The following is a 26,144-nucleotide window of genomic DNA, read 5'->3' on the forward strand; positions in this document are numbered from 1 at the left end:
AGCTTATCTTAAGGAGGATTTGGTATGAACCGGATTGATCTTTTGTGAGTTCCACTGTATTTTGTGATATGTTATGTGAATGCCATTCAAATCTAAATATAGGTTAGCATCATCCTAAGTAAATTTTGTTCAAACCTATAAATAGATTTGTGGCGATGAAGGGGTTAAGCAGTTGTTAAAGGCTAATCATTTTGCCTGGGAGCACTGGGCCACATGTGTGACAGGTTGCGGTCCTGCTGGCTTAGTAAATTTATCCAGTGAGTAACTGATCTCAGTCGGGGCTTAATAATTGACATCAGCGTCACTGGATTAGGGAGGGGAAAATCAACCAGGGGTTCCACTCATGGTTGCTGTCCAGTAACCCCTGCTAGAAAGTGTGGGGCAAGGACAACCTTGGGCTCAGTTGTGATGCTTCCCACAGTTGAATATCCAGCACCACTCTCTCCGTTGGTCACATATGATGAATGGCCTCTTGGGTGAGATACCAGAGGGTGGACAGTGGCTGTGAAACTGTACCCCAGCAAGGAGTCAGCACCTTCCAGAGATGAGGGATGTGAAGAGAGTTTTAAAAAAGCTGTGCAGGTTATTGAGAGCCAAAGAGAATGCAGTGACTTAAAATGCATTTTTTATCTCCAAGCTCATAACTTTTGGGGATGTTGGCTAATAGAATTGAGGCTTCCATTAAATGTTGTGATCACAGCCTAAATTTGCCATTAGAGCTTAATTCAGGGCATGACATTTTAGAATTTAACATCTGTGTTCAGCCATCTGTGGCTGTCCATACAATTAGTTGCATTGCTGAAAGTGACCATTTAGTGCAGGTTTCACTGTACATTGGTAATTGATTATTGCAACCCCTACTATAGGTTATTTTAGTGATAGACTGGTACTGTTTTTAGCTAAGCTGGTCCTGGTATAAAATCTTCTTGTAATGCGTTGTAACCACCATTGTTGAACCACTTGACAGCAGTTACTCCTCATTCAGATTGCCCATACGGATTTGCTCCAAGGTCCAACGCAAGGGATTGTTCAGCTACCTTGCAACTGCTTGATTCTGTTCACAAGGCTGAAGGGGTGAGAGTAATGGATATGGAACTCTGGAGTGAGTAACTAATAGAATGCAGGGCTCAATGAAGGGACTCTTAAGGTACCTGCCATTTCTGAACATTGAAACCGAAGTTCAACAGGAACACAAGTCTTGTGGGGTACAGATGTTCAATGAGACATTATGTCTTCCAAATAAGCACACAGGGGGAGGGGTCGGCAGTGTTAATAAAAGATTATATCACTGCACTAAACATAAAGATATCCTGAGGGTTGCATTAAGACAGAATCCATCTGGATAGAGTTAAGAAATACAAAGGGAAATGGTACGATTCTTTATACATTACATTGCACTAAACAATAGAGATGAGGTAAAGGGGGAGAACTGTAGCTGATGCAGAGAGACATGTAACAACAGCAAGCCAATAATACTAGGTTTTTAATTATCCCAAGACAGGCTGGAATAAAGGTGTAATGCATGTGGTCAAAGGAGGAGAACAATCGGGAAATAGTGTCCAAAGCATAGTTAGGTTCAATGTAAGAACAGAATATAATAACAGAGTCAAAGATATGGATGCTGGAATTGAAAAGGACAGAGTTCAGCAAGGTAAAAAGATATCTGGCCCAAATAAACTGGGGAGAAATGTCAGCAACAGGTCAGCAGATTAGAAGTGGGAAATCTTCAAATATCAGATGGATCAAGTACAAAATAAATATATTCCTATAAGGTGTAAAGGGGGTGCATCAAGGAATTGAGTTCCATTGGTACATTAAACTAAACTGTAGCTTAAAAGGGAGCCAGGTGATAAAATTCAGTCTAACAATATTAAAGATAAACATGAGGAATATAGAAAGTGTAGTGGGGAAATGAAAAGGGAGGTTAGAAGGGCTAAAGGGGAATCTAGGACAATTAGCACAGATTTGTTAAAGGCACGCCGTGTTTGGTAAATGTAATGAGTTTTTTTGAAGAGGTGACTAGTAGGTAAAGGGAATGCTGTAGATATAGTGTATATGGCTTTCCAGAAGGTGTTCGATAAAGTGTCTCACAGGAAGATTGTTACAAAAATCCAGAAGTTTGGTACAAGAAAAAATGTAGCAGCATGGATAGCAAGCTGGTTGATAGACAGGAAACAAAGAGTTAGGGTAAATGGGTGTTGCTCAGATTGGAGAAGTGTTACAAGTGGTGTACCCCAGGGATCATTGCTAGGTGCACTTTTGTCCTCAGTATATAGAGATGATTTGGACTTGGGTAAACGTGGAGACTGCAATCTCAAAATTTGCTGATAACACCACAGTAGGAGGATGTAAAATCCATGAGGACTGTAAGAGAATTCAGGAAAGCATTCATACATTCGCAGAATGGGCAAACAAGTGGCAAACATCTGTGTATTAACGTGAGGTGATACATTTTCGAAGAAGAAACGAGGAATGGGAATGTACAGCATTTCAAATTTTATAAATAGTGTACAAGAGTAAAGAAGTAATGATGAATTTACACAAAACACTAGTTAGAAAGAAAGACTTGAATTTATATAGCGCTTTTCACGACCTCAGGACGTCCCAAAGAGCTTAACATCCTAACATCAGTAGTGGGGAAAATACTAGAGTCTGTTATAAAAGATGTGATAACAGAACACTTGGAAGGCATTAACGGGATTGGACAAAGTCAGCATGGGTTTATGAAAGCGAAATCATGCTTAACAAATCTACTGGAGTTTTTTGAGGATGTAACTAGTAGAATAGATAGGGGAGAACCAGTGGATGTGGTGTATTTGGATTTTCAGAAGGATTTTGATAAGGTCCCATACAAGAGGTTAGTGTGCAAAATTAAAGCACATGGGATTGGGGGGAATATACTGACATGGATTGAGAATTGGTTGACAGACAGGAAACAGAGAGTAGGAATAAACGGGTCTTTTTGCGGGTGGCAGGCAGTGACTAGTGGGGTACCGCAGGGATCAGTGCTTGGGCCCCAGCTGTTCACAATATATATCAATGAACTGGATGAGGGAACTAAATGTAACATTTCCAAGTTTGCAGACGACACAAAGTTGGGGTGAAATGTGAGCTGTGAGGAGGATGCAAAGAGGCTCCAATGTGATTTAGACAAGTTGGGTGAGTGGGCAAGAACATGGCAAATGCAGTATAACGTGGATAAATGTGAGGTTATCCACTTTGGTTGTAAAAACAGAAGGACAGATTATTATCTGAATGGTGATAGATTGGGAAAAGGGGAGGTGCAACGAGACCTGGGTGTCCTTGTACACCAGTCGCTGAAAGCGAGCATTCAGGTGCAGCAAGCAGTTAGGAATCCTCATTGCAAGAGGATTTGAGTACAGGAACAGAGATGTCTTACTGCAGTTATACAGGGCCTTGGTGAGACCACAGCTGGAGTATTGTGTGCAGTTTTGGTCTCCTTATCTGAGGAAGGATGTCCTTGCCATGGAGGGAGTGCAATGAAGGTTTACCAGACTGATTCCTGGATGGCAGGACTGACTTATGAGGAGAGATTGAGGTGATCTCATCGAAACATATAAAATTCTAACAGGACTAGACAGACTAGATGCAGGGAGGATGTTCCCGATGGCGAGGAGTCCAGAACCAGGAGTCACAGTCTCAGGAAACGGGGTATGCCATTTAGAACCGAGATGAGGAGAAATTTCTTCACTGATGGTGGTGAACCTGTGGAATTCTCTACCACAGAAGGCAATGAAGGCCAAGTCATTAAATATATTCAAGAAGGAGATATATATATTTCTTAATGCTAAAGGGATCAAGGGATATGGGGAAAAAGCGGGAACAGGGTACTGAGTTAGACGATCAGCCATGATGATTTTGAATGGCAGAGCAGGCCCAAGGGGCTGAATGGCCTACTCTTGCTCCTATTTTCTATGTTTCACAGCCATTGAAGTACTTTTTTGAAGTTGGTCACTGTTGTAATGTAGGAACTGTGACCACAATTATAGTACAGTTAGGTTTTGAGCACCCCATGATAGGACATTAAAATAATGGAGATCAAGTGTTCACTAGGATGATACCAGGGATGCAAAACTATAGTTATAAGAAGAAGCTTGAAATACGAGGACCATTTTCACTGGAGCAGAGAAGGCCAAGAGGAGATTTAATTAAAGTTTTTAAAATTATGAAGGGTTTTGATAGTGAATAGAGAAAGAATCTTTCCTATGGTGGGGGAGTCAGCAACGAGGGGTCATCAATTTAAAATGATCACTAAGAAAGTGAGGAGAAAAGTTAGGAGAAATTTCTTAACGCCGGGGTTTGTTGGAGCATGGGATGCTTTGCCACAGGGTATATTTGAAGCAGAGACCATTGCATCTTTTAAGGGAAAATTGGATAAACATTTGAAGCAAAAGATGACACGAGCTATGGGGAGAGAGCGGACAGTGGGATTAGTTTTGGATTGTTCTGGCAAAGAGTTATCCAATTAGTCCCACTCCTCTGCTTTTTCCCCATAGCCCTGCAAATTTTTCCTTTTCAAGTATTTATCCAATTGCGTTTTGCGTGCTGTAAACTTTTACAGTTCTATTTAAACTTGTGCAGTGAGGAATGCAGCACCTTGACCAGATGAGAGCCAAGCCATTGCAGCTCTAGTAGCGGCACTTCTGTACAGTCACGTAATACACACCTCCAATAACATTTGTACCAGTCGATCACTAATTGTTTGGTCCTTGCCTTTGTATTTTGTTAAAAGCCTTGTCTATATTTTCCTTTCCATTCGATTAAAATGAAAGCCTGCTAAACCACTTAATGCATTGCCTGTATAGTGGCAGCCCTGGCAGAGTTACTGCTGAATTCTTTGTGCTTTTGTCTATGGTGCATGTTTAGCATTTTCAATCTTTGTCCTTTTCTCCTTTTATCTTTGGCCTATATGTGCCTGTGCATAATTTTATGGAAAAGCCTGCATGATAACAGATTGGGCTGAGAAGCCGTGGCGGGGTTATTGACTGTTTTTTGGGGTTCTTTTTTAAAAAATCTTTTATTCCACAAGTCTGGCAGTAAAAATTAAGATATGCCTTGCAAGCAATGTATTCATGTAACAGAGCCAGACGGGGTGGAGAAAAAAGAAAAGGGAGGGAGAAAATGACCAATCTGCATTCTGTAATTTATTAATAAAATATTTTCTTTTTAAATATCAATGTTTAATGCTGCAAACTACTCTCAGCCCTTCTGACTGTCTGGCGGATTCAGGCCTAAGCATTCAGTTTTACTGATTGGTGTTTTTAAACCACCCCTCACAACCCAATTGACTAAATTCTGCAAGTTCTACTCAGTGTTAGAGCTGCTTCGTCCCTTATTGTTGGCCTACATGAGACAATAGAACCTTTTTGAGGACAGCAGTAGCATTTTTTGTACCAAAATGTTACATTGGAACAGATCTATTCCCTATAATGCCCTGTATCCTGGGAAGACAGTGTTATAAGGAGATATTTGTATTTGTTAGTGTATTTGTTACCACATTAAACTGTTGTTTATGGCAAGCTGGGAGCAGCCATTTTACTCCTCCCATCTCTAATGATCACATCACGATGCTCCACCCCATGACAAGAATGGGGAGCACTGTCCTTGAACTTCTGCTTCTATTCGTGATCTTACTGGAATGGAACATCATGATGTTGCAGAAGGGAGAGTTCTGCAGAAAATATCTGTCCCGAGTTTGTCTTGAACAGTCAGCAATAAAGCTTAAAACACTATAACAGTGGAGAGCTGAGAGGTGCCAGCAAGTGTGTAGGGAACTTCTTTTAAAATAGTTACGGTTATGAGACAATTCAGTAAAATACACTTACCCTTTAAGAAATGTTTTCTAGATATTGTAAATTTTCCTTATTTTACATTTCTAATCAGCATAAGATGGTCAGTAACAATAATTTTTTCTGATGTTTCTATTGGGAAAAAGATTATATTTTGCAAGTTGCAAAATATGTTCATTACTCAATTGAATTTTAAAGGTATCTAGAGTGGAGTGTAGTCAATTCACACCAAGCCATACCAATCTCAGAGAAGGGAAGTGTACTTTAGATTTTCATTTTAATATCAATTGTTTATGGAGACAAATTAAACATTGGTTAATATATTGTAAGAGATAGAGCCAGAGAAACTCGTCGGATGAAAAAAAAATCTGTCTTTTTGCCTAAGATTTTTAAAATTGCACCACTTTAAGCAGATTTGTAGATCTATACGTAGCACTTGTTCAAGTGCTCAGCAAGTAACCTCAGTACCCATTGGCAACAGGGATGAGAAATCAGCCAGGGTTTCCACTCCTGATCACCAGTGACCCCTGCTGCTGTCCATGCGAGGTAAAGATAGCATCATGCTCTGCAGTTGACACTGCTAAGGCTCACACATGAAGAATGGCCATGTGGGCCCAGCACCTGTGGAACTGTACAGTAGCAAGAAGTCAATGCCTTCAGGAGAGAAGTGAAGAAAATTGGCAAGGAAAGTAAAGATTAGGGGGTATATTTTCCGATCAGTGCTGTTTTGGTATGAATGCTTATCACACTTTGACAAAATTCTTGTCTGCGCTGTTTTAGCCCAGTCTTAACACATTTTTAAATTGTGCATACAGGAATTTGGGTACAACTGCACTAATCATTCAGACCAAAACAGCACTAATTGGAAAATTTATCCTTAGGAATATATACATAGTTATACCTAGAGTGGACCTGACATTCAGATTTTCTTAAAATTCATACTTGTGCCTGTGTAGTCTCGCATATATTGTCAAATCATTTGTTAATTCTTATTTGTGTGTTTAGTTTAAGTTTGCTCCATGCCCTCATTTTCCCATTGATTTCACACAGGAGACTTCTCACCTAGCTTACTGTCCTGTGGGAGATACCTTTTTACAGTTAGTTGGATGTTGCCATTTTGTGTTCATGTTCAGATGTTCACAAGGCAGCCTTTTTTGTGGAGCAAAGGGGTAAGATGGACATTTTTCTCCTGTTCAGTGGCTTTCACCCAGCCTCCTTCAACCAGCCAGAATTAGGGCGAGGTTGGATTTTTCCACAGCCGCCATTCCAATATTGCTTTGTAAAGTAGCTGGCAAGGGGCACTCTGCCACAAGTCCCTCTGTTACAGGTATATACCTGTGACCTTACCCTTCTGTGGCACTGCAATTGTTATAGCCATCCCAAAAAAGTAGACAGTAGGAAAAACAGAAAATGTTAAAAATACCCAGCAGGTTTGTCAGCATCTGAAAAGAGAAAATTCAGGTTAATTGAGAATCGTTGTCAGTTCTTCTCAGAGACTAGTGGACCTCCTATTTATTTCCAGCATACACAGCCTTATACTTTATCATGACAAATAGGTGACTGGTAGTGAATATGAATATTTTTCTTGGCAACAACCTGACTGTAGACAGTGAATGATGAGGTAAGAACGCCCTCTAAATAACAAAGTTCAAAAAATTGTATTGTCCCTGCTCCTTAATTTAGAAAGAAGAACTTGAATATATATCGCACCTTTTAACTTCTTCAACATGTCCCAAAGCACTTCACAGCCAATGAATTATTTTTGAAGTGCAGTCACTGTTGTTATGTAGGCAAACATGGCAGCTAATTTGTACACAACACAGTCCCACCAGCAACAATGAGATGAAGGACCAGTTAATCTGTTTTGGTGGTGTGAGTTGATTGATGAATGTTGACTGGGATACTGGCAGAACTCTCCGCTCTTCAAAACACAGTCATAGGATCTTTTACGTCCACCTGAACAGGCAAATGGAACATTGGTTTAACAGCTCATCCAAATGATGGCACCTCCAACAATGTCGTACTCCCTCTGTATTGCAGAGTTGTTAGCAGTTGTTAGTTGTGTGCTCAATTCCTGGAGGTAAAAAAAAAGTCTTTCCAGTGGCCAGTCTTAACAAGTCCGACTAGTTTACACTGGAGTTGGCACCAGATTCGCAAGAATTGTGCATTGGGAACGGACTCCTCTAAGGTCGATGTAAAAGTCATACTCAATCCTCTTTGGGTGAGTTTGTTAGCTGGAGCAGCCCAGAAGAACTCAAACCATGTGCAATCCACCTGACAAGGCACATTTTCTGTCAGCCAACATGAAAAAACACCATTAGCAGCTGTGGAAAAGTCTGTGGTCCAGACCATTCCCACCCTCTTTTTTTGAGTTTATTTGTTCTGTGGAGTACCTGCAACTATGCGAAGTTGGAGAAGCCCATTCATTTTTGTAAAAGACTCCAGACATTGCAGTAAAACACTTCTCTGGAAATTATTCGGTTACCCCAACTTCACAGAACAACACTACCTAAAAAATCGCTGATTTAGTTGTATTTGCCAAGTGAGAATCACTCATTTTGGTTTTTAAAAAGTGATCTCTTTTGTTATATCACATCCTTAAAATGAAACACAGTTCCTTATTGATCATAACTGTCACCACTAACATTTCTCCGACGTTGACGTATAGCAGAAGAAAGATGACAGAGATGTGGATATGAAGAGGCAGAACTGGAAAGCTTAGAGAGAAAACAAATTGGGCACAGATTGATCAAAATGCAAGACAAGAAATTGCTAGGTACCGTAGCTTTAGCCATTAAATGCAAGTTGCCATTGTGAGTTCCTGTAGCTCAGTTGACTTCAGTACTGCAGGGATTGGTTTGGCCGTGATACCAAATACCATCTCAATTTTAAATTGTCCACTTTGCTTGGCATTGTGGGCTTAGACAAGATGCTATGATTTACACTGGTGTAGTGTTGGAACCCACAGCAACCATCCTTTCCTTTCTGTTGGCAAAGCAAAGAGGGAACTCCCACCATTTTTTTTTTCATTCTTTATTAGAGTCGCTAGGCATAGTGGGGAACTTTTTTGATGCCCGAGTGTTTTTTTCCTGAATCTCCCCCTCATAGAGCAGGGCTGCCTTCTGAAGACATAAAATGGAGTTAAAAATGACACAAGGTTAAACAACTCATTAAGGTGAGCGATACTAGTGCTGGGAATGGGACATTTTCCCCATTTCAAGCACCAGGGTCAGAAAACCCCACACTCAGGGCAGGTCTAGCATAGTTAAAAGTTACTCTGGCCCAGCAAACTGCCTCAGGCTTGACCTCAGATGAGCACTCCCTAATGAACTATTGTGGCACGTTTCCATTTCCCACACCAGCCATCGAATGGCTTCCTTAAGATTACCAATTTGCCGTCAGTTTTGTGCTGCGAGCTCGTGCCCAATAGGAAATGGACCGAATATGAATCCAGGTCCCAGGAGTGAATGGGCAGTGTCTTACCCACAGCAAGCCTTGGTTAGGAGACTTTTTATTGGAATACGGACAGATTCTTGATCCATCATCACAATCTGCATTAGTCAAAGACTGATTTGAAATTATTGTAGGTTTATCAGGTATTCAGATGTACAATCTATTGTAAGTAGGCCTTCAAAAAAGGGATGCTGTCTCATGAGTCTTGCCGATCCTCAAACAAACCATTATTTTTGGTTTTACTAATACTTCATGTGGCACTATTTATCAGTTTTATTCAGTACCATACACACATTCTCCATTGTCTTTCTTTTGCCTAATGCAGAAAAGGCAGAAAAATTGGCTCATTCTTTTTTAATTTTCTTTCCCATTTTTTTCACACATTCACCCAAGAGTATCACAATCATCATACAAGCTCCTCTGTCATTTACTTTACTAATCCAGCAATACGAAGGAATTCTGAGGGAAGGTAAAAGGTCAGAAAGCCTCACGATTCCACTGTTGCGGGACGGATGTACACTGCTTGCAAGATGTCTTGCGGCAAAAAGACCCCTATTGTGAAACCAGTAGCTATACACGTGCATAGTATGGAGCAGCCGTGATATGATGCCATTTTATTTTTTTTAATTAATTTGCTTTTTCCCTCCTGACAGAAACCGTGAGAGCAATGACGCATGTGATTAACCAAGGAATGGCCATGTACTGGGGCACATCGCGATGGAGCGCAATGGAGATCATGGTAAGAGCAGTACAGGAGTTAGAGCTTCAGCACAATTCATTCTTTTGTACTTTTCAGAAATAATATGTCACAGTGCAGTTTAGCAGCAGTGTGTGGCATCCAGAGGAGTGGGATATGGGCTTGTGTCCAAGATCCTTCACTCAGTGGGTTCCTAGGCCCAACTGTGTCACTGTCGCAAGTGCTGACGGTCAGCTGCTCCCCCATTGGGAGCTTGTTTTAAACTGTAGCATCCTATAACATTTGGGATATCCTACAGCAATTGTGTAATACTGCATCATCCTGTAGCGATTATACAATACTGCGTCATCCTATAGCGATTATACAATACTGGACCATCTCCATAGGAACAATATATTAATAAAACAACATTAGTAATTCCCTAGCCACCAACTCCATCCCTGGCCACTGTGAGGCTGAACCAGACGGTTCGCAATCTTGGCGTCCTATTTGTCCCTGAGATGAGCTTCCGACCACATATCCACTCCATCACCAAGACCGTCTACTTCCACCTCCATAACATTGCCTGTCTTTGCCCCTGTCTCAGCTCATCTGCTGCTGAAACCTTCATCCATGTCTTTGTAATCTGTAGACTTGACTGTTCCAATGCTCTCCTGGCTGGCCTCCCACCTTGAGTTCATCCAAAACTCTGCTAACTCGCACCAAGTCCCGTTCACCCACCATCCCTGTGCTCGCTGACCTACATTGGCTCCCACTCCGGGATTGCCATCCTTGTTTTCAAATCCCTCCATGGCCTTGCCCCTCCCTATCTCTGTAACTTCCTCTAGCCCTACAACCCTCCGAAATCTCTGCGCTTCTCCAGTTCTTGCCTCTTGCGCATCCCCGATTTTAATGGCTCCACCATTGGCGGCCCTGCCTTCAGCTACCTGGGCCCTAAGTTCTGGAATTCCCATCCCCAAACCTCTCTGTCTCTTTACCTCTCTCTCCTCCTTTAAGACGCTCCTTAAAACCTACCTCACCTGTCTTAGTATCTCCTTATGTGGCTCGGTATCAAATTTTGTTTGATAATCACTCCTGTGAAGCACCTTGGAATGTTTTACTACGTTAAAGGCACTATATAAATGCAAGTTGTTGTTGTCGTTGTTGTTACCATGTTAAGTAAGAGGAGTCCAGTTACAAGGAAACATTTCTTCGGAACAATTTTTCAAATTAACAAACCCAGGTGAAGGATCAAGACCCATAATGCAGGACACCAAACCTGAAGACAAGAGGTCAGAAGCTGGGGTAAATCCTGATTGGGTAAAGTTTGGGTTTCAAAAATCAGTAGTTTGTAGGAGGCAGGGAAGGCTGAGAAAAGAGCCTGGGGGAGGGGGAAGAAGCGAACAATATAACATTTAAAAGAATGTTTAGAATGTTATTTGAGGGGTGGTAGAGAGGGGGAAAGGGCTTAGTGACCACCTTAGACTCTGGAACATCTTTATGGGCTGTGCATTATCTATGACAGGTATCCTGAGGATATTCCAGTCATCCCCAATCAGGCTCTGAAGACTGTAGTGACATAAGCTACTGACAAGTCTTCCCAGCACAAGTCACTGGATAATGAGTTTGAGCAGGAAGCCTGTCCAATTATTCCCTTTCCTAATTGTAACACCTCTACTGCCATAACTAAGCACAGACTGTATTGTAAGTCCTGCAGTCAGCTGAGCCAATATGAATGTAGAATGGATGAATGTATATAAATTTTATACTGCTGTTCATTGCTTAAAACTATTGTGCTGATGATTACCTTTATTTGACGTCATAGTAGATTGATGAGATTCTGTTAAGCTGACCTGTATGTTGTACTATATATGTTTGTCTGGTGAATGAAACATTACTGAGCACCTGTACCCATGTTATGAGATGAAGTATCAGATAAGCAAAACCAGTCTAGCAACTGAACGTGGAGCCTTCCTAGCCAGCTGAGTCATTGGAGATACAGTTTTTATGCCTTTATAAGATTTCTAAGCATTTGTTGGTTAAAAAAATTCTGAATAATAACTAACTTATGCGCAATGAGCTCAAGTTTATGGAGGGTGGAGGATGGAAGGCCGGCCAGGCGATCATTGGAATAGTCATATCTGGAGGTAACAAAGGCATGGATGAGAGTTTCAGCAGCAGATAGAATCATAGAAAGGTACAGTATGGAATGAGGCCATTCGGCCCATCGAGTCTGTGCCAGCTCTATGCAAGAGCAATCCAGTTAGACTCACTATCCCCCCGTAGCCCTGCAAATTTTTTCCTTTCAAGTACTTATCCAGTTCCCTTTTGAAAGCCATGATTGAATCTGCCTCCGCCACCCCCTCTGGCCGTGCATTCCAGATTCCACTCGTTGTGTAAAAAAGTTTTTCCTCAAGTCACCTTTGGTTCTTTTGCCAATCACCTTAAATCTATGTCCTCTGGTTCTTGAACCTTCCGCCAGTGGGAACAGTTTCTCTCTGTCTACTGTCTAGACCCTTCATAATTTTAAATACCTCTATCAAATCTCCTCTCAACCTTCCCAGGAGAACAACCCCAGCTTCTCCAGTCTATCCATGTAACTAAAGTCCCTCATCCCTGGAATCATTCTAATAAATCTCTTCTGCACCTTCTCTAAGGCCTTCACATCTTTCCTAAAGTGCAGTGCCCAGAACTGAACACAATACGACAGTTGTGGCCGAACCAGTGTTTTACAAGGTTCGTCATGACCTCCTTGCTTTTGCACTCCATTCCTCAGATGAGCTAGGGCAGGGGCAAAGACGGGCAGTGTTATGGAGGTGGAAGTAGGTGGTCTTGGTGATGGAGCAGATATGTGGTCGGAAGCTCATCTCAGGGTCAAATAGGACGCCACAGTTGCGAACAGTCTGGTTCAGCCTCAGACAGTGGCCATGGAGAGGGATGGAGTTTGTGGTGGGGACCAAAGACAATGGCTTCGGTCTTTCCGATATTTAGATGGAGGAAATTTTTGCTCATCCAGTACTGGATGTTGGACAAGCAATGTAACAAATCAGAGACAGTGGAGGGATCGAGGGAGGTGGTGCTGAGGTAAAGCTGGGTGTTGTCAGCGTACATGTGAAACCTGACATTGTGTTTTCAGATGATGTCACTGAGGGGCAGAATGTAGATGAGAAATAGGAGGAGGCCAAGGATAGATCCTTGGGGGACTCCAGAGGTAACAGCGTGGGAGTGGGAAGAGAAGCCATTGCAGGTGATTCTCTGGTTACGACTGGATAGATAAGAATGGAACCAGGCGAGCGCAGTCCCACCCAGCTGGACAACGGAGGGGAAGCGTTGGAGGAGGATGGTGTGGTCAAACATGTCAAAGGCTGCAGACAGATCGAGAAGGATGAGGAGGGATAGTTTACACGGTCACAATCACATGGGATGTCATTTGTGACTTTGATAAGAGCCGTTTGAGTACTGTGGCAGGGGCAGAAACCTGATTAGAGGGGTTCAATCATGGAGTTGTGGGAAAGATAGACACAGATTTGGGAGGCGACAACACATTCAAGGACGTTGGAGATGGGATGGTAGTTTGGAAGGAGAGAGGGGTCAATGGTGGGGTTCTTTTTAGGAGGGGGGTGATGACAGCAGATTTAAAGGGGAGGGGGACAGTACCTGAGGAGAGGGAACCGTTAACAATATCAGCTAGCATGGGGGCCAAGAAAGGAAGTTGGGTGGTCAGCAGTTTGGTGGGAATAGGGTCGAGGGAGCAGGAGGTGGGTCTCATGGTCAAGATGAGCACGGGGAGGGCATGAGGGGAGATAGGAGAGAAACTAGAGGAAAGATCCGCGTTCAGGGCTTGGGTAGGGGGGAACCGTAGGGAAAGTTTGGGCTGGGGAAGAGAGGGAAGCGGCAGAGGCAGCTGACACGATGGTCTCAATCTTAGTTACAAAGTAGTCCATGAGCTCCTTGCACTTGTTGGAGGTGAGGATGTTAAGTTAATAAAAAGCAAAGTTGGACTTTAATTTTTTTCCTTGTTGACGAGGTGTTTTAAGAAATGAACATTCCTTTTAGATTTGTAATTTAGTACATAGCTTTGGATTAAAATTAAAATTATTAGCTATTGTGCATTCTGAAATTGTGCGGCCCTAATTCCAATAGTCCTCACAGTCTCCAAAACTCTGTTCATTATTACATTACATAGGAATATCCGAAAACCTGGCTAGAAATCATTAAATCAAAAATCCAACAAGAGACTTGTTGGAAGCTTTAGATATGTCCTACAGTATGTGGAGCATTCATCACTTAGGATTGTGTGTTTTAAAATAGTACTGTGGTCCCTCAGTACACCTCCATTGACCTACATTCATTTTTTGTTTTCCTATTTGACTTCCAAAGAATCTTGCTTTTTCCATATTTTCTCATTTTTACCAGTACCAGCTGTATGAATATTATTAACCTATCTGAATTTCAAAGTGTGTATATTTTCTACTGTGTAACACATCCTACTTTGTGCTTCCTTTGACAAACAATTATTTCCTTGCTTGTCTTTCTTCTATGCTTTTTTAATGTGCCTTTCTCTGGTCTCTGCTTTGCATGTGCTTTCCTGTCTGTGCCTCATGATCAGTAGTAAATGTATAGACTGACACTAAAAGCAGCAGTAATGTGGGAAATAGCCTTAAATATTAATGGCCATGGGGCAGCTATTAATAAAAATGTAGTGACGTAAAATTTTGGTTTAGTCCCATTTGTGTCTGTTTTAGTTGCATCCTGGAACCTTGTGAGAGAATAGCTGAAAATTGATTGGCCCACAGGAAATCCCCAGTTTATGACCGTGCACAGTAGCATGAGGTTACATGTCCTTGATGCCAGGATCCCAACTGGATTCATCTCTTTCACGCTGAATGAACCAAAAACAGGGTCACTGACCAATATCTGTTTTAAGCCAACAGTCTGTATGTTAACTTTTTCTCCAGAATTTTTCATACATGCACATATTTTGTGATGTATTTTATGGTTTGCATGTTGTGGTTTGTCATTTTTTTTTATGAACTCCTTTTACCTGTTAAAAGCTGCACCCTGTGATCAGATTCCCCTCACTGGATCAGTCATTCTATTGTAAGACCTGAATAAAAACATTGATTATGTTTGCTGTATTTCTGAGTAAATAACAGTATCTTTACTCCCTCGTATAGCTGGACTTGGGTAATCCATCAAACCAGCACCCACCACAGGCTGGGCGCTTGTAAATATTCAACAACTAGCAGAATCGGCTAGAACACAAAACAAGTTTAGGGGATACCCTACATTCCCATAAGAAATGAAAAATGGCAAGTTAAGCAGAAATCGGGGGTGGGTGGAGGAATGTGGGGGTTCCTGCAAATCCTCTCCCCCTCCCCACTCCTTCTCTCCCTCCTTTTCTTTCCTCTCCTCTCTTCTTCCCTCCTTTCCTTTCCTCTCCTCTCCTCTCTTCTTCCCTCCTTTCCTTTCCTCTCCTCTCTTCTTCCCTCCTTTCCTTTCCTCTCCCCTCTTCTTCCCTCCTTTCCTTTCCTCTCCCCTCCTCCTGTCCTCCCCTGTCAATTCTTCCCCTCCTCTTCCCACCCGTCCTCTTCGCCTGAGACTTCCTTAGACAAAAAATGGGAAGCATGGTAGAAATCTGGAGGGTCCCCTTCAAATTGGTCTCCCCCCGGCCCTGCTGACCATGCATTGAGTAAGGCTCCATTGGCACTGATTACAACACCCGCTCCCCCCTCTGTAAATTGCTCACATGTGAACCCGGACAGTGATGCGGGATTGAGACTGTTCAAACTAAGTTTTAAGAAGTACACAGCCTGGCGGAACAGAAAAATATTTATTCCCTGGAATAGAACATACAATTTATAGTGCAATGTTTCTTCCCATGACAAATAAGAGTGACTGTGGTACATTGCTGACTGCTGAGATTCTGTACCATAAACCATCTCAGTGCTAGTATTATGTGGGTTTGCAAAATGTGCCTGTGAAAATTTAACCTCCTGTACAGGCAATATCAAAATGGTACATTGCAGACCGCACACTACATAAAGGCGACTGCGACCATAACCGGCCAGCCCCTCTGACGGCCCGCGGTAGTAGGCAATTGGCCAGAACACAAGAAACGGCAGATTATTCCAAACTGTAATTACTTTTTGGTTTAAGAAATTTCTTTCTAATATCTGTTCTAGGTTTGCCATTGACTAATTTCCATTGATGTCCTTTGCTCCCATTTCCTTGTTGTACTTTATAATAGCAGTCTGGGTTTATTGCATCTCAGTGTTGATTTTTCAGTGAACAAAAACTGTTGGGCAGTAATGTTAGATAATTCAGAAGAGAATGCCAACTTAATGTTGTCCTGAAAACCGAAGGAAAATCTGCCAAGTGCCCTTCAACCCGCAACCTGGAAATAACTCTTTGTGCTAGAATTCTTAGCTATTCTTTTTTGAAAAGTGGTTTTAATGACGAAAAGCCCTCTTTCATGATGAGTTGCAAAGTCACCTCTATCATTATTCTGTCGTATATTCAAACTGTCTCCGTCTTTGTCCTGCAGGAGGCCTACTCAGTGGCTCGGCAATTTATTCTGATCCCTCCAATATGTGAACAGGCTGAATATCACCTCTTCCAAAGAGAGAAAGTTGAAGTGCAGCTTCCAGAGCTTTTCCATAAGATCGGTAAATACTTCCGCAAAGTTATGCTTATAACAATCACATGTTTAAAATCATTTCTTTCCTCTGCCCAGTTTTCTCTCCATTCCCGAAGACCCTGACTTGTGTTGGGATATAGTTTCGTAGGTGCTGGACCATCTGTGGTACCTCACCAAGTGCCCAGCAAGGAGTCAGGAAATTCAGGACACCAAGGAAAATAGATTAAAATGTTTTTTTATGTTTGGTTTTCATTTTAGAAATTTCTGGACATCTCACCCAAAAATCAGTTTATTCAACTGAAGCTAGAAGGGTAGAAACCCCAATTGCTGCCATATTCTGAATCTGCCCGAGATTACTGGACAGTTCTTTGCCCAAGCAGCAACATTGCCCCCAGTGCATCACTGGAGAGGCACTAATGTTCACGTAACTAACTTTTCTGCTCTTACCACTCTACTCTTTCTTGAAGGTGTTGGTGCAATGACGTGGTCCCCATTGGCCTGTGGCATTATTTCTGGAAAGTATGACGCAGGGGTTCCTCCTTACTCTAGAGCTTCCTTAAAGGTACAGTAAACAAGAGCTTAAATGTATTGCCAGATTCCAGTTCATTGCTGTTATCTTAAGGTTTAAGCCAATTGTAGTACTCTTATCGCTACCCTAGCTGAGGCATACCTAAGTCAGGACAGACTTGGTGGTGGAATGTGAGGCTGTCCCTGTCTGTGTTCAATTTATTTTGATAATCTAATGTAATAATTGTGTTTTGGTGTGATTTTCTTTATCAGTAAAGCAACTTTTCAGATGAAATTTGACTCTGGTCAGACCGCACCTGGAGTACTGTGAGCAGTTCTGGGCATCGCACCTTCGGAAGGACATAATGGCCTTGGAGGGAGTGCGGCCTAGGTTTACTAGAATGATACCCTGACTTCAAGGGTTAAGTTACGAGGAGAGATTACACAAATTGGGGTTGCATTCTCTCGAGTTTTGACGGTTAAGGGGTGATCTGATCGAAGTTTATAAGATATTAAGGGGAACAGATAGGGTGGATAGAGAGAAACTATTTCTGCTGGTTGGGGATTCTAGGAGTAGGGGGCACAGTCTAAAAATTAGAGCCAGACCTTTCAGGAGCGAGATTAGAAAACATTTCTACACACAAAGGGTGGTAGAAGTTTGGAACTCTCTTCCGCAAACGGCAATTGATACTAGCTCAATTGCTAAATTTAAATCTGAGATAGATAGCTTTTTGGCAACCAAAGGTATTAAGGGATATGGGCCAAAGGCAGGTATAGGGAGTTAGATCACAGATCAGCCATGATCTTATCAAATGGTGGAGCAGGCTCGAGGGGCTGAATGGCCTACTCCTGTTCCTATGTTCCTAAATTTAAAGTTATATTTAGAAACAAAAGGAAAATTAATGTAAAGGGGTTGAGGCAGCTGGAATCATCTAAGTTACACCTAGTAATCTACACACTGATATAGATAAATGTAAAGATTTATCAACTGGTTTGAAATGTAATGGGGAACCCATTCTGTGACCGTTACTAGGGTAACAGTGCTGAATTGACTCTCACCAGTATAATTGACCAGTATAACTACCTCACTAACTCAGTCAGAGTGCGATTGGGGGTAACTGTAAAGTTCAGGCTCCTGGTATAGAGTGAACTGTCTCACCAACTCCAACTGCCTAGTCATCTTGACATGAACTGGATCGTTGTATATTTACAGGGTTACCAGTGGTTGAAGGATAAGATTCTGACTGAGGAAGGCAGGCGACAGCAAGGAAAACTAAAAGAATTACAGGGCATTGCGGAGCGACTGAGCTGCACCCTCCCTCAGCTAGCAATCGGTAAGGATTTAAATGTCACCGCCTGGAGATAGGTGGAGAAAAAAATGAGTTGTGTTTGGCAGCGGACTGGAGCTACAAGTCTTCCTTCTTAACCCTCCGACACCATGTCACTGTAAAAGTACTGTGACATACAGTGTAATGTATTAACCTTGCTCGCCTGTCCAAAGCGCAAGTTTGTAAATTTGGACACGTAATGCATGTGATTTTCCAACCGCTTAAGTTAGTGGTTAGGAAGTTAGGCACAGCTGACTCTAGTTTCTAGTACGTGATGTAGGTGGATGAGGCTCCCCACTGGAACAAGGAATCAGAAATTACCCTTATAGTCTTAATCAAACTACAACTTTCTAGCAAGCTTTTATTGTCATTTGATGAAGACAATCCACATTGGAATAGTTGTTTACAGCCCTTCCACTTGTAAGATCTTGGGTTAAAATCAAACTAAGAATGAGATGCTGGTCCTCTCACTGAGCTGCATGGCATTGTGTGTTAGAGCAGTGCTCTTCCACATTTGAAATTCAGTTCAGAGTAAAGATAGAAATCATCTGTCTGACAGAGGGCAGGGCATGCAGTGTTTGAACACCCATGTTTTCACCTCAGATGTCAGGTCAATTCAGCCCATCCCTCTCAGCTATCCCAATTTAATCGGATATCCTGATTTTTCTGGTGAAATTCAACAGCAGCTTTATTTGGTGCCTTTAACATATAGAAATAGCCCATAGCACTTTGCAGAGGCATAAGGCAAAATGGAGGCCAAACCAAAGAAGGAAAGATTAGGAGGGGTAACCAAAAGCTTGGCCAAAGAGATGGGTTTTAAGGGGAATTCTAAAGGAGGACGGTGGGGGGTGGAGAGGCAGAGTGGTTTGTGGAAGCAATTTCAGAGCATGGGGCCCAGGCAGCTGAAGGCACAGTGCCAGTGGTGGGGCAAAGGAAAGAGAGGATGTGCAACAGTACAGATTCAAAGTAACAGAGAGTTCGGGTAGGGCTGTAGGGCAAGAGGAGGTTGCAGAGAATAGGTAGGGGGGAGCCAGGGAGAGATTTAATATGTAAATTTTAAATTTGAGGTGTTGGGGAGAGGAAGCCAACGTGGGTCGGTGAGGAGACAATGATGGGTGAGTGGAACTTAGTGTGGGATAGGACACAGGCAGCAGTTTTGGATGAGCTGAAGTTTACGGAGAGTGGAGAATGGGAGTCTGGCCAGAAGATCAGTGAAGTAATTGAGTCCAGAGGTGACCACTGCTTAGATAAGCATTTCACTGGCAGATAAGCTAAGGCAGGGGCAGAGATGGGTGATTGTATGGAGGTGGAAGTAGGCGGCCTTTGTGATGGGAGTATGAGGTCAGAAACTCAGCTCAGGTCAAATAGGATGCTGAGACTGCCAGCAGTCTGGTTCAACCTGAGACAGTGGCTGGTGTGGAGTAGTCGGTGGCAAGGAGTTTTAGGCAGGGGACAAAGACAGTTTCAATCCTGTCCCTGCTGTCCTGATGTTCTTGAATTTTAAAACGTCCTCCAAGCCTAAAACTATTAGTTCAAAGACATTTTTGTTTTCTTCCGCACTTTTCAATCAAAGGGATTATTGTATTTAATGGTAAAGCTTTAAGGTTTAGGCCGAGTACAGCTGTTAATCCCTTGGATTGAGTGTGTGGAAAAGAAATGAAGCGCATACCAGACCAAAACTTTCTTAATTTGTATTTGTGGAAACTGTAATACATTAAAATCATTAGAAGCACATTAAAAAAAGTAGAAATATAAATATATTAAAATATCACATACACATAATCAATGATTTTTGGAGACTCCGGCCCAGATTTTGGAGTTTGCAGGTTGGGGTAAATATTATGTTTGGCTCTGTTCTTGTACAAACGCTTAATGCATTCAAATACCAAATTCTTTTCTGCTATCTAAACGGATTGAACCGTACCAATAGCACAGAGGGACTTAGTGAGAGTGTGTCAAATATCCGTGTAGGAACCGTGAATACAAGACTTGCTGCATTAAAAAAAACAGAAACTTCACATTAATTTTAAAGGTGGAAGAAACCATTGAGATTTCTGAATATTGCAGCTTTCCCACATACCAAGAAACTGACAGATTGCTGCTGTTTAAGATTTTCAGGGATTTGAGTGGGGATTATTTATCACAGATGTGTCTCCCTCTATGGGGAATTACATTGCTATCTGGGTCTGTTTCATCTACGTTATTCACAGTGTTGCAGATGGTGTTCAGAGACACCGCACTCCCAAAGTTTCAATTTTATCAAGTGGGTGGCACAGACAGCCTTTTCTTAAAATAAATCTCCAGCCTGAATCACTGACTATAAATTTGTTACATCTACTAACTCAGCAGCAACACACAGTGCATCAGAGGGTAAGCGGTAGGTTCAATTTCCCTGCCCCTCCACCAAGTCTTCAATCTCACCCGCACTGCTTTGCAGAGGTCCTGCCAGATCCACTAGGAAGAGGGAAGACCAGAGCTGCTGACTCTGAGTGACCAGCTCGAGCCCTGGGAGCAGTTTATCTGTTGGGCCCCTCAACCATCAGGGAGAGTATGGGTTCAAAGCAACACCTGGAAGGGCACTGAGATTAACTTTAAGCTGCGTTAAAAATCTCTCACACACACATCTTGGTGCAAATCGCACCTACACGTGCAGAAAAATGACTGAAAAGAAGATATTGGAAGGAGTGGAGACAACTGGAAGGTACCCTTAGACGCAATAGAAAAAGTGCTTTAAAAGGTGTTTCTCTGTTGATGCTAGTGTGGCGAGTACTGATGATCAGACAGAGCCCCAGTCCCCAAATGCCATGCTCCCCATTTTAATTTACCCGTGTACCAAGAGTGATTGAGACGTTAATAGGTAGAAGACCCATGTTTTGCACTGCTTCAGACCGCTGTTCCTGGGACCAATGTCTGATCATGTCCCAGACAACATTGGAGTCACGGAGCTCGCCTCCTTTATACCGGGCATAACATGGGTCTGCTGCTGACTATACATTATAAATATAAAAGCATATACAATATTCATATCCTAATAGTCTTGCATTCTTCTTGCAGCCTGGTGTTTAAGGAATGAGGGAGTTAGTTCCGTGCTAGTAGGAGCTTCAAACACTGAGCAACTTTTGGAAAACATTGGAGCAATACAGGTCAGTGTCGCAGCTTAAGCCAAGCAGCTGCTGTTGTCCTCACAGACACTACATCAGCTATATACGGCTTATACACCTTGCTTTTGGCTGTCAAGCAAGATGTACAGCCCCTGTATGTAAAAAAAAAACTCACATGGGTACAAGTATCAAATATATATTATACAAGAATTGCACGGCATTTGTAAAATTCAAATAACAAGAAGTCAGTCAGTTATCTGAAGACAAGACGAAGTTAAGGTTTCAAGTGTGACCTGTTATTGGAGCACCCCAATTCTTTGTCTTTTTCCTCAAATTTTATCCCCTCCAATATTTCCAGCATTTGCGGTTGTTTTTACTCTTTGGTTTCTTTCACTCCTCGCTTCGCCCTGCCCTTACCTACAGGCGCTGCCCCCTTGCTGGGGAACAGTTCTACAGGCGCTGCCCCCTTGCTGGGGAGCAGTTCTACAGGCGCTGCCCCCTTGCTGGGGAGCAGTTCTACAGGCGCTGCCCCCTTGCTGGGGAGCAGTTCTACAGGCGCTGCCCCCTTGCTGGGGTGCAGTTCTACAGGCGCCGCCCCCTTGCTGGGGAACAGTTCTACAGGCGCCGCCCCCTTGCTGGGGTACAGTTCTACAGGCGCCGCCCCCTTGCTGGGGTACAGTTCTACAGGCGCCGCCCCCTTGCTGGGGTACAGTTCTACAGGCGCCGCTCCCTTGCTGGGGTACAGTTCTACAGGCGCTGCCCCCTTGCTGGGGTACAGTTCTACAGGCGCCGCCCCCTTGCTGGGGAACAGTTCTACAGGTGCCGCCCCCTTGCTGGGGTACAGTTCTACAGGCGCCGCCCCCTTGCTGGGGTACAGTTCTACAGGCGCCGCCCCCTTGCTGGGGTACAGTTCTACAGGAGGCGCCGCCCCCTTGCTGGGGTACAGTTCTACAGGCGCCGCCCCCTTGCTGGGGAACAGTTCTACAGGTGCCGCCCCCTTGCTGGGGTACAGTTCTACAGGAGGCGCCGCCCCCTTGCTGGGTGCAGTTCTACAGGCGCCGCCCCCTTGTTGGGGAACAGTTCTACAGGCACTGCCCACCCTCCAGTATCTCACTCAAGCCTTTCTTCATGCATGAACCTCAATGTTGAGTGACAGCAAACTATTCAGTCGCAGCCAATGATCCTGTTCTCGCCCAACACATTCGCACCTACACATTTCCACCAGAGTTTGCTGGATCGATTTCCCCAGGAGTGCAGATCCCACTTGTAGTGTGCTGCTCACTGCCGCAGCTGAGATCAGGTAACTCAGCACAGACTGGGGACCTTCTTGGTCTGTGTGGTTCTGCTACTGACTAAGAGTTATTATTAAGAAGGATTATCAACCCTTGGTAGCATTAATAATAACATATACCAAACAAGTATTTATATAACACTGAGTCTTGTTATCGCATGTTTGTTCAAATATTGGTTTCTTTGCTCTGAGGGAGGGTGGACTCTGATATCGGATTGCTGAAATGGAAAGTGTTTGATTTCCCCAACACAAAAACCTCTCGCCTTAATCAGCATCAAATTCACACAAATTAGAGTGAGTGCAGTTTCATTGCGATTACAAAGGCTTTAGGGCAAAATTAAATCTGGTACTGTAATTTTTTTCCCCAGGTTCTTCCCAAGTTATCCTCATCAGTCGTGCATGAGATCGATGGTATCCTGGGAAACAAGCCATACAGCAAAAAGGATTATCGATCCTAATGAGGGATTCCATTGGGCCCTGGACTGTTATCATTTCAAAAGCAATCTCCTTTGCCTGCTCGAGTTGTAACTGAAGTTAATACCAGTATGCTTCCGTCGAAGGAATTAAACTTCAAGTTTCTGATGCTACAGAAAAGGATCAAATAAGAAAAAAAATACCACAAACCAGTGCTGGGAAGGCACAGCTGGTTCAGTGGGCTGCCTGTTACCTTTGCTATTTTTCTTTAAAAAAACACTTTTTTTCTTTTCTTGAAATGCAAAAATGTCACAGGGTTACAACAGGTGTGACAGTAAAATTAACATCAGATTTGACTAGTTTGCCTTGTGATGCAAAAACGTGTTGCACCCGTTATTTTAAAGAAGAGCTACTGCTGGATATTGAGTCTCGTTGATCATGAGTATAAGTTACGACACACCACTGGAACCTGCATTTAGCAGATTTGACTAATCTAACTGCTTCCTAGGAAACCAAATCAGCCACGGTTTTTTCCCCCAAAAAAGTGTTGTGGGGTTCCAAATCTGCACACTTGTGTATATGTTATATACATGCACTCAGTGACATTTCAGAAACCATCTCAGATGCCTACATCTATTAAAGTGTCAGAGATGCTGATTTGAAAAAGAAAGAGAAAAAAAACTTAACAATATAACACAACCTTGAGGTACAATCGAGGATTGTGTCCTGAAAACCGGCTGTATATATGTGACGGTAACGATTTGATTACTATTAGAGGAATCAGAGTTTGGTTCTACTTGCCAACAACTTGTAGGACTGTAGATTTAAAACAAGCAGTGGCTCTTGACTGATCTATGCATGAATCTATTATAATCAGGATCCGTGTGTATGTATATGCTGCTGATTATGTAAATGCTATGAATTGATGGGCTGTTTTGACAAGATCATATTACAATAAAGAGATTGATATTGGATAGATCGGGGATTGGACATTCAAAGAACTATTGCACTTTTAAAGCAGGTCACTATTTGAGTCTTTTCCCCCTTTCTGTTAGTTTTTCTCTCTTCTATTCCCCTACCCACCCAGTGTAGAACAGGGGAAGTGCTCCACTGTCAGAGGTGCCAACCTATGATGAGACATTAAACCAAGGTCTGGCCTGCCTGTTCAAGAGGTTACAGTGGATATTAAAGATGCAATGGTGCTATTCGAAGAGGAGCAGGGAGTTCTGGCACCCTGGCCAATATTCCTCCCTCAACCAAGTGGGTCTGAATGCAACACTTTTAAAAAAAAAAACACACATTAACTGCTCATTTATCTCAATGCTGTTTGGGGGATCTTGCTGTGTGCAAAATGGCAGCAACTTTTGCCTAAAAAGCAGCCGTCCCTGCCCTTTATAGTAAATTCATTGCAAATGAAACACTTTGAGATGTTTCTGAAAGATGCCCTCTGTAATCGCATATCTTTCTTTTAGCCATGTTGCTCTTTTGCTCCTGATCAACTCGTGGTTCTGCCTAAGGCAACACGAGGACTGGTTGGGGAGTAGAGGGTAAAATGTGTCCTTTGCCGATTCCATCTAACAACAACTTGCATTTGTATAGCACCTTTAACCTCACAGGAGCGACTATTAAACAAAAATTGACACTGAGCCACTTAAGGAAATATTTGGACAGGTGAACAAAAGCTTGCTGAAAGAGAGAGGTTTTAAGGAGCGTCTTAAAGGAGGAGAAAGAGGCAGAGAGGTTTAGGGAAGGAATTCCAGAGTTTAGGGCCTAGGCAGCTGAAGGCACGGCCGCCAATTGTGGGGCAATGAAATTGGCGATGCGCAAGAGACCAGAATTGGAGGAGCGCAGAGATCTCTTGTTGGGGGGGGGGGGGGGGGTGGTCACGGAGATATTGGCTACCTGGGCAAATGGCATTTTAACCCCCCCCCTCTGGATACCAGTGCAGTTGCACTGAACCATATTTGAGAATAATGGCTTAAATTGCCCTTAAATTGTGAATCATTACTGCTTACAGTGCCCCATAATCTCTAGGGAAGAGAATCACTGAGTCTAAATGTTAGAACAATGATCTGAAACTGTGCAGCCACAAGAAGTTCTGGTTATTTATTCTTTCTTTCACCCCCCTCTCCCCGCCCCCCCCCACCACCCAAACCTTTCTTTCCTGAGGCATTGACTCCTTGCTTGGGTTTGATTCCACTCTTTGTGTTGTCGGCAAACTATTTAATCACAACTGAACCCCACATTGTCTCCCCCCCCCCCCTAACACTTCCAGCAAGGATCGCTGGATAGCGAATGGGACCACGAACCCTGATTGAATTTCTCGCTAGCCCAGGATCACTGAGGCCAACTAACTCAGTAAAGGTTGAGGATCAAACCTAGGACTTTTCTGGTCTGCCTAGCTCAGCTACTCACTGTCTTTACTCCGACTGAGGCACCAAGGAAGTCCCATAGCTGTGATCACACAATCAGTGTTCTTCTGTGGTGCTTTTTCAAATAGAGCACTCGTTCATTGTTTGAAGACTAATGTTGTATTCACACCTGCTGCAGTAAAACACGCTAGTGTGATGGTATATTTATACCTGCTGCAGTAAAACACGCAAGTGTGATGGTGTATTCACACCTGCTGCAGTAAAACACACTAGTGTGATGGTATATTTATACCTGCTGCAGTAAAACACACTAGTGTGATGGTATATTTATACCTGCTGCAGTAAAACACACTAGTGTGATGGTATATTTATACCTGCTGCAGTAAAACACGCTGGTGTGATGATGTCATAGGAACACCATAAACCTCCGAGTCACATGCTACCCTAATTTGGACAAATATCAGCTGTTCCTAGGTCGTCGCTGGGTCAACATCCTGGGGATTTGTCAGCCTTCAGCCCCATTAATTTTTTCTTTTTTCTTTACTAATACTG

General features: G+C 42.9%; 1 protein-coding gene across 7 annotated transcripts in view; it reads left to right on the forward strand.

Annotated features, from left to right (window-relative positions):
* The window catches only part of kcnab2a (potassium voltage-gated channel subfamily A regulatory beta subunit 2a), a 274,196-nt gene extending 250,000 nt beyond the window's left edge, over positions 1–24,196 (forward strand). For all 7 annotated transcript variants that reach the window (XM_067970202.1, XM_067970204.1, XM_067970206.1 and 4 more), the window contains 6 exons: positions 9,917–10,002; positions 16,487–16,607; positions 17,047–17,141; positions 18,300–18,420; positions 21,469–21,557; positions 23,175–24,196. In XM_067970202.1, coding sequence (XP_067826303.1) covers positions 9,917–10,002; positions 16,487–16,607; positions 17,047–17,141; positions 18,300–18,420; positions 21,469–21,557; positions 23,175–23,264 — 602 coding nt within the window. In that variant the 3' untranslated portion in view covers positions 23,265–24,196. The remainder of the gene's footprint in view (positions 1–9,916; positions 10,003–16,486; positions 16,608–17,046; positions 17,142–18,299; positions 18,421–21,468; positions 21,558–23,174) is intronic.
* The last annotated feature ends 1,948 nt before the right edge of the window (positions 24,197–26,144 follow it).

The sequence above is a fragment of the Heptranchias perlo genome, chromosome 32 (assembly GCF_035084215.1).
Source record: "Heptranchias perlo isolate sHepPer1 chromosome 32, sHepPer1.hap1, whole genome shotgun sequence".
Lineage (NCBI taxonomy): Eukaryota > Metazoa > Chordata > Chondrichthyes > Hexanchiformes > Hexanchidae > Heptranchias > Heptranchias perlo.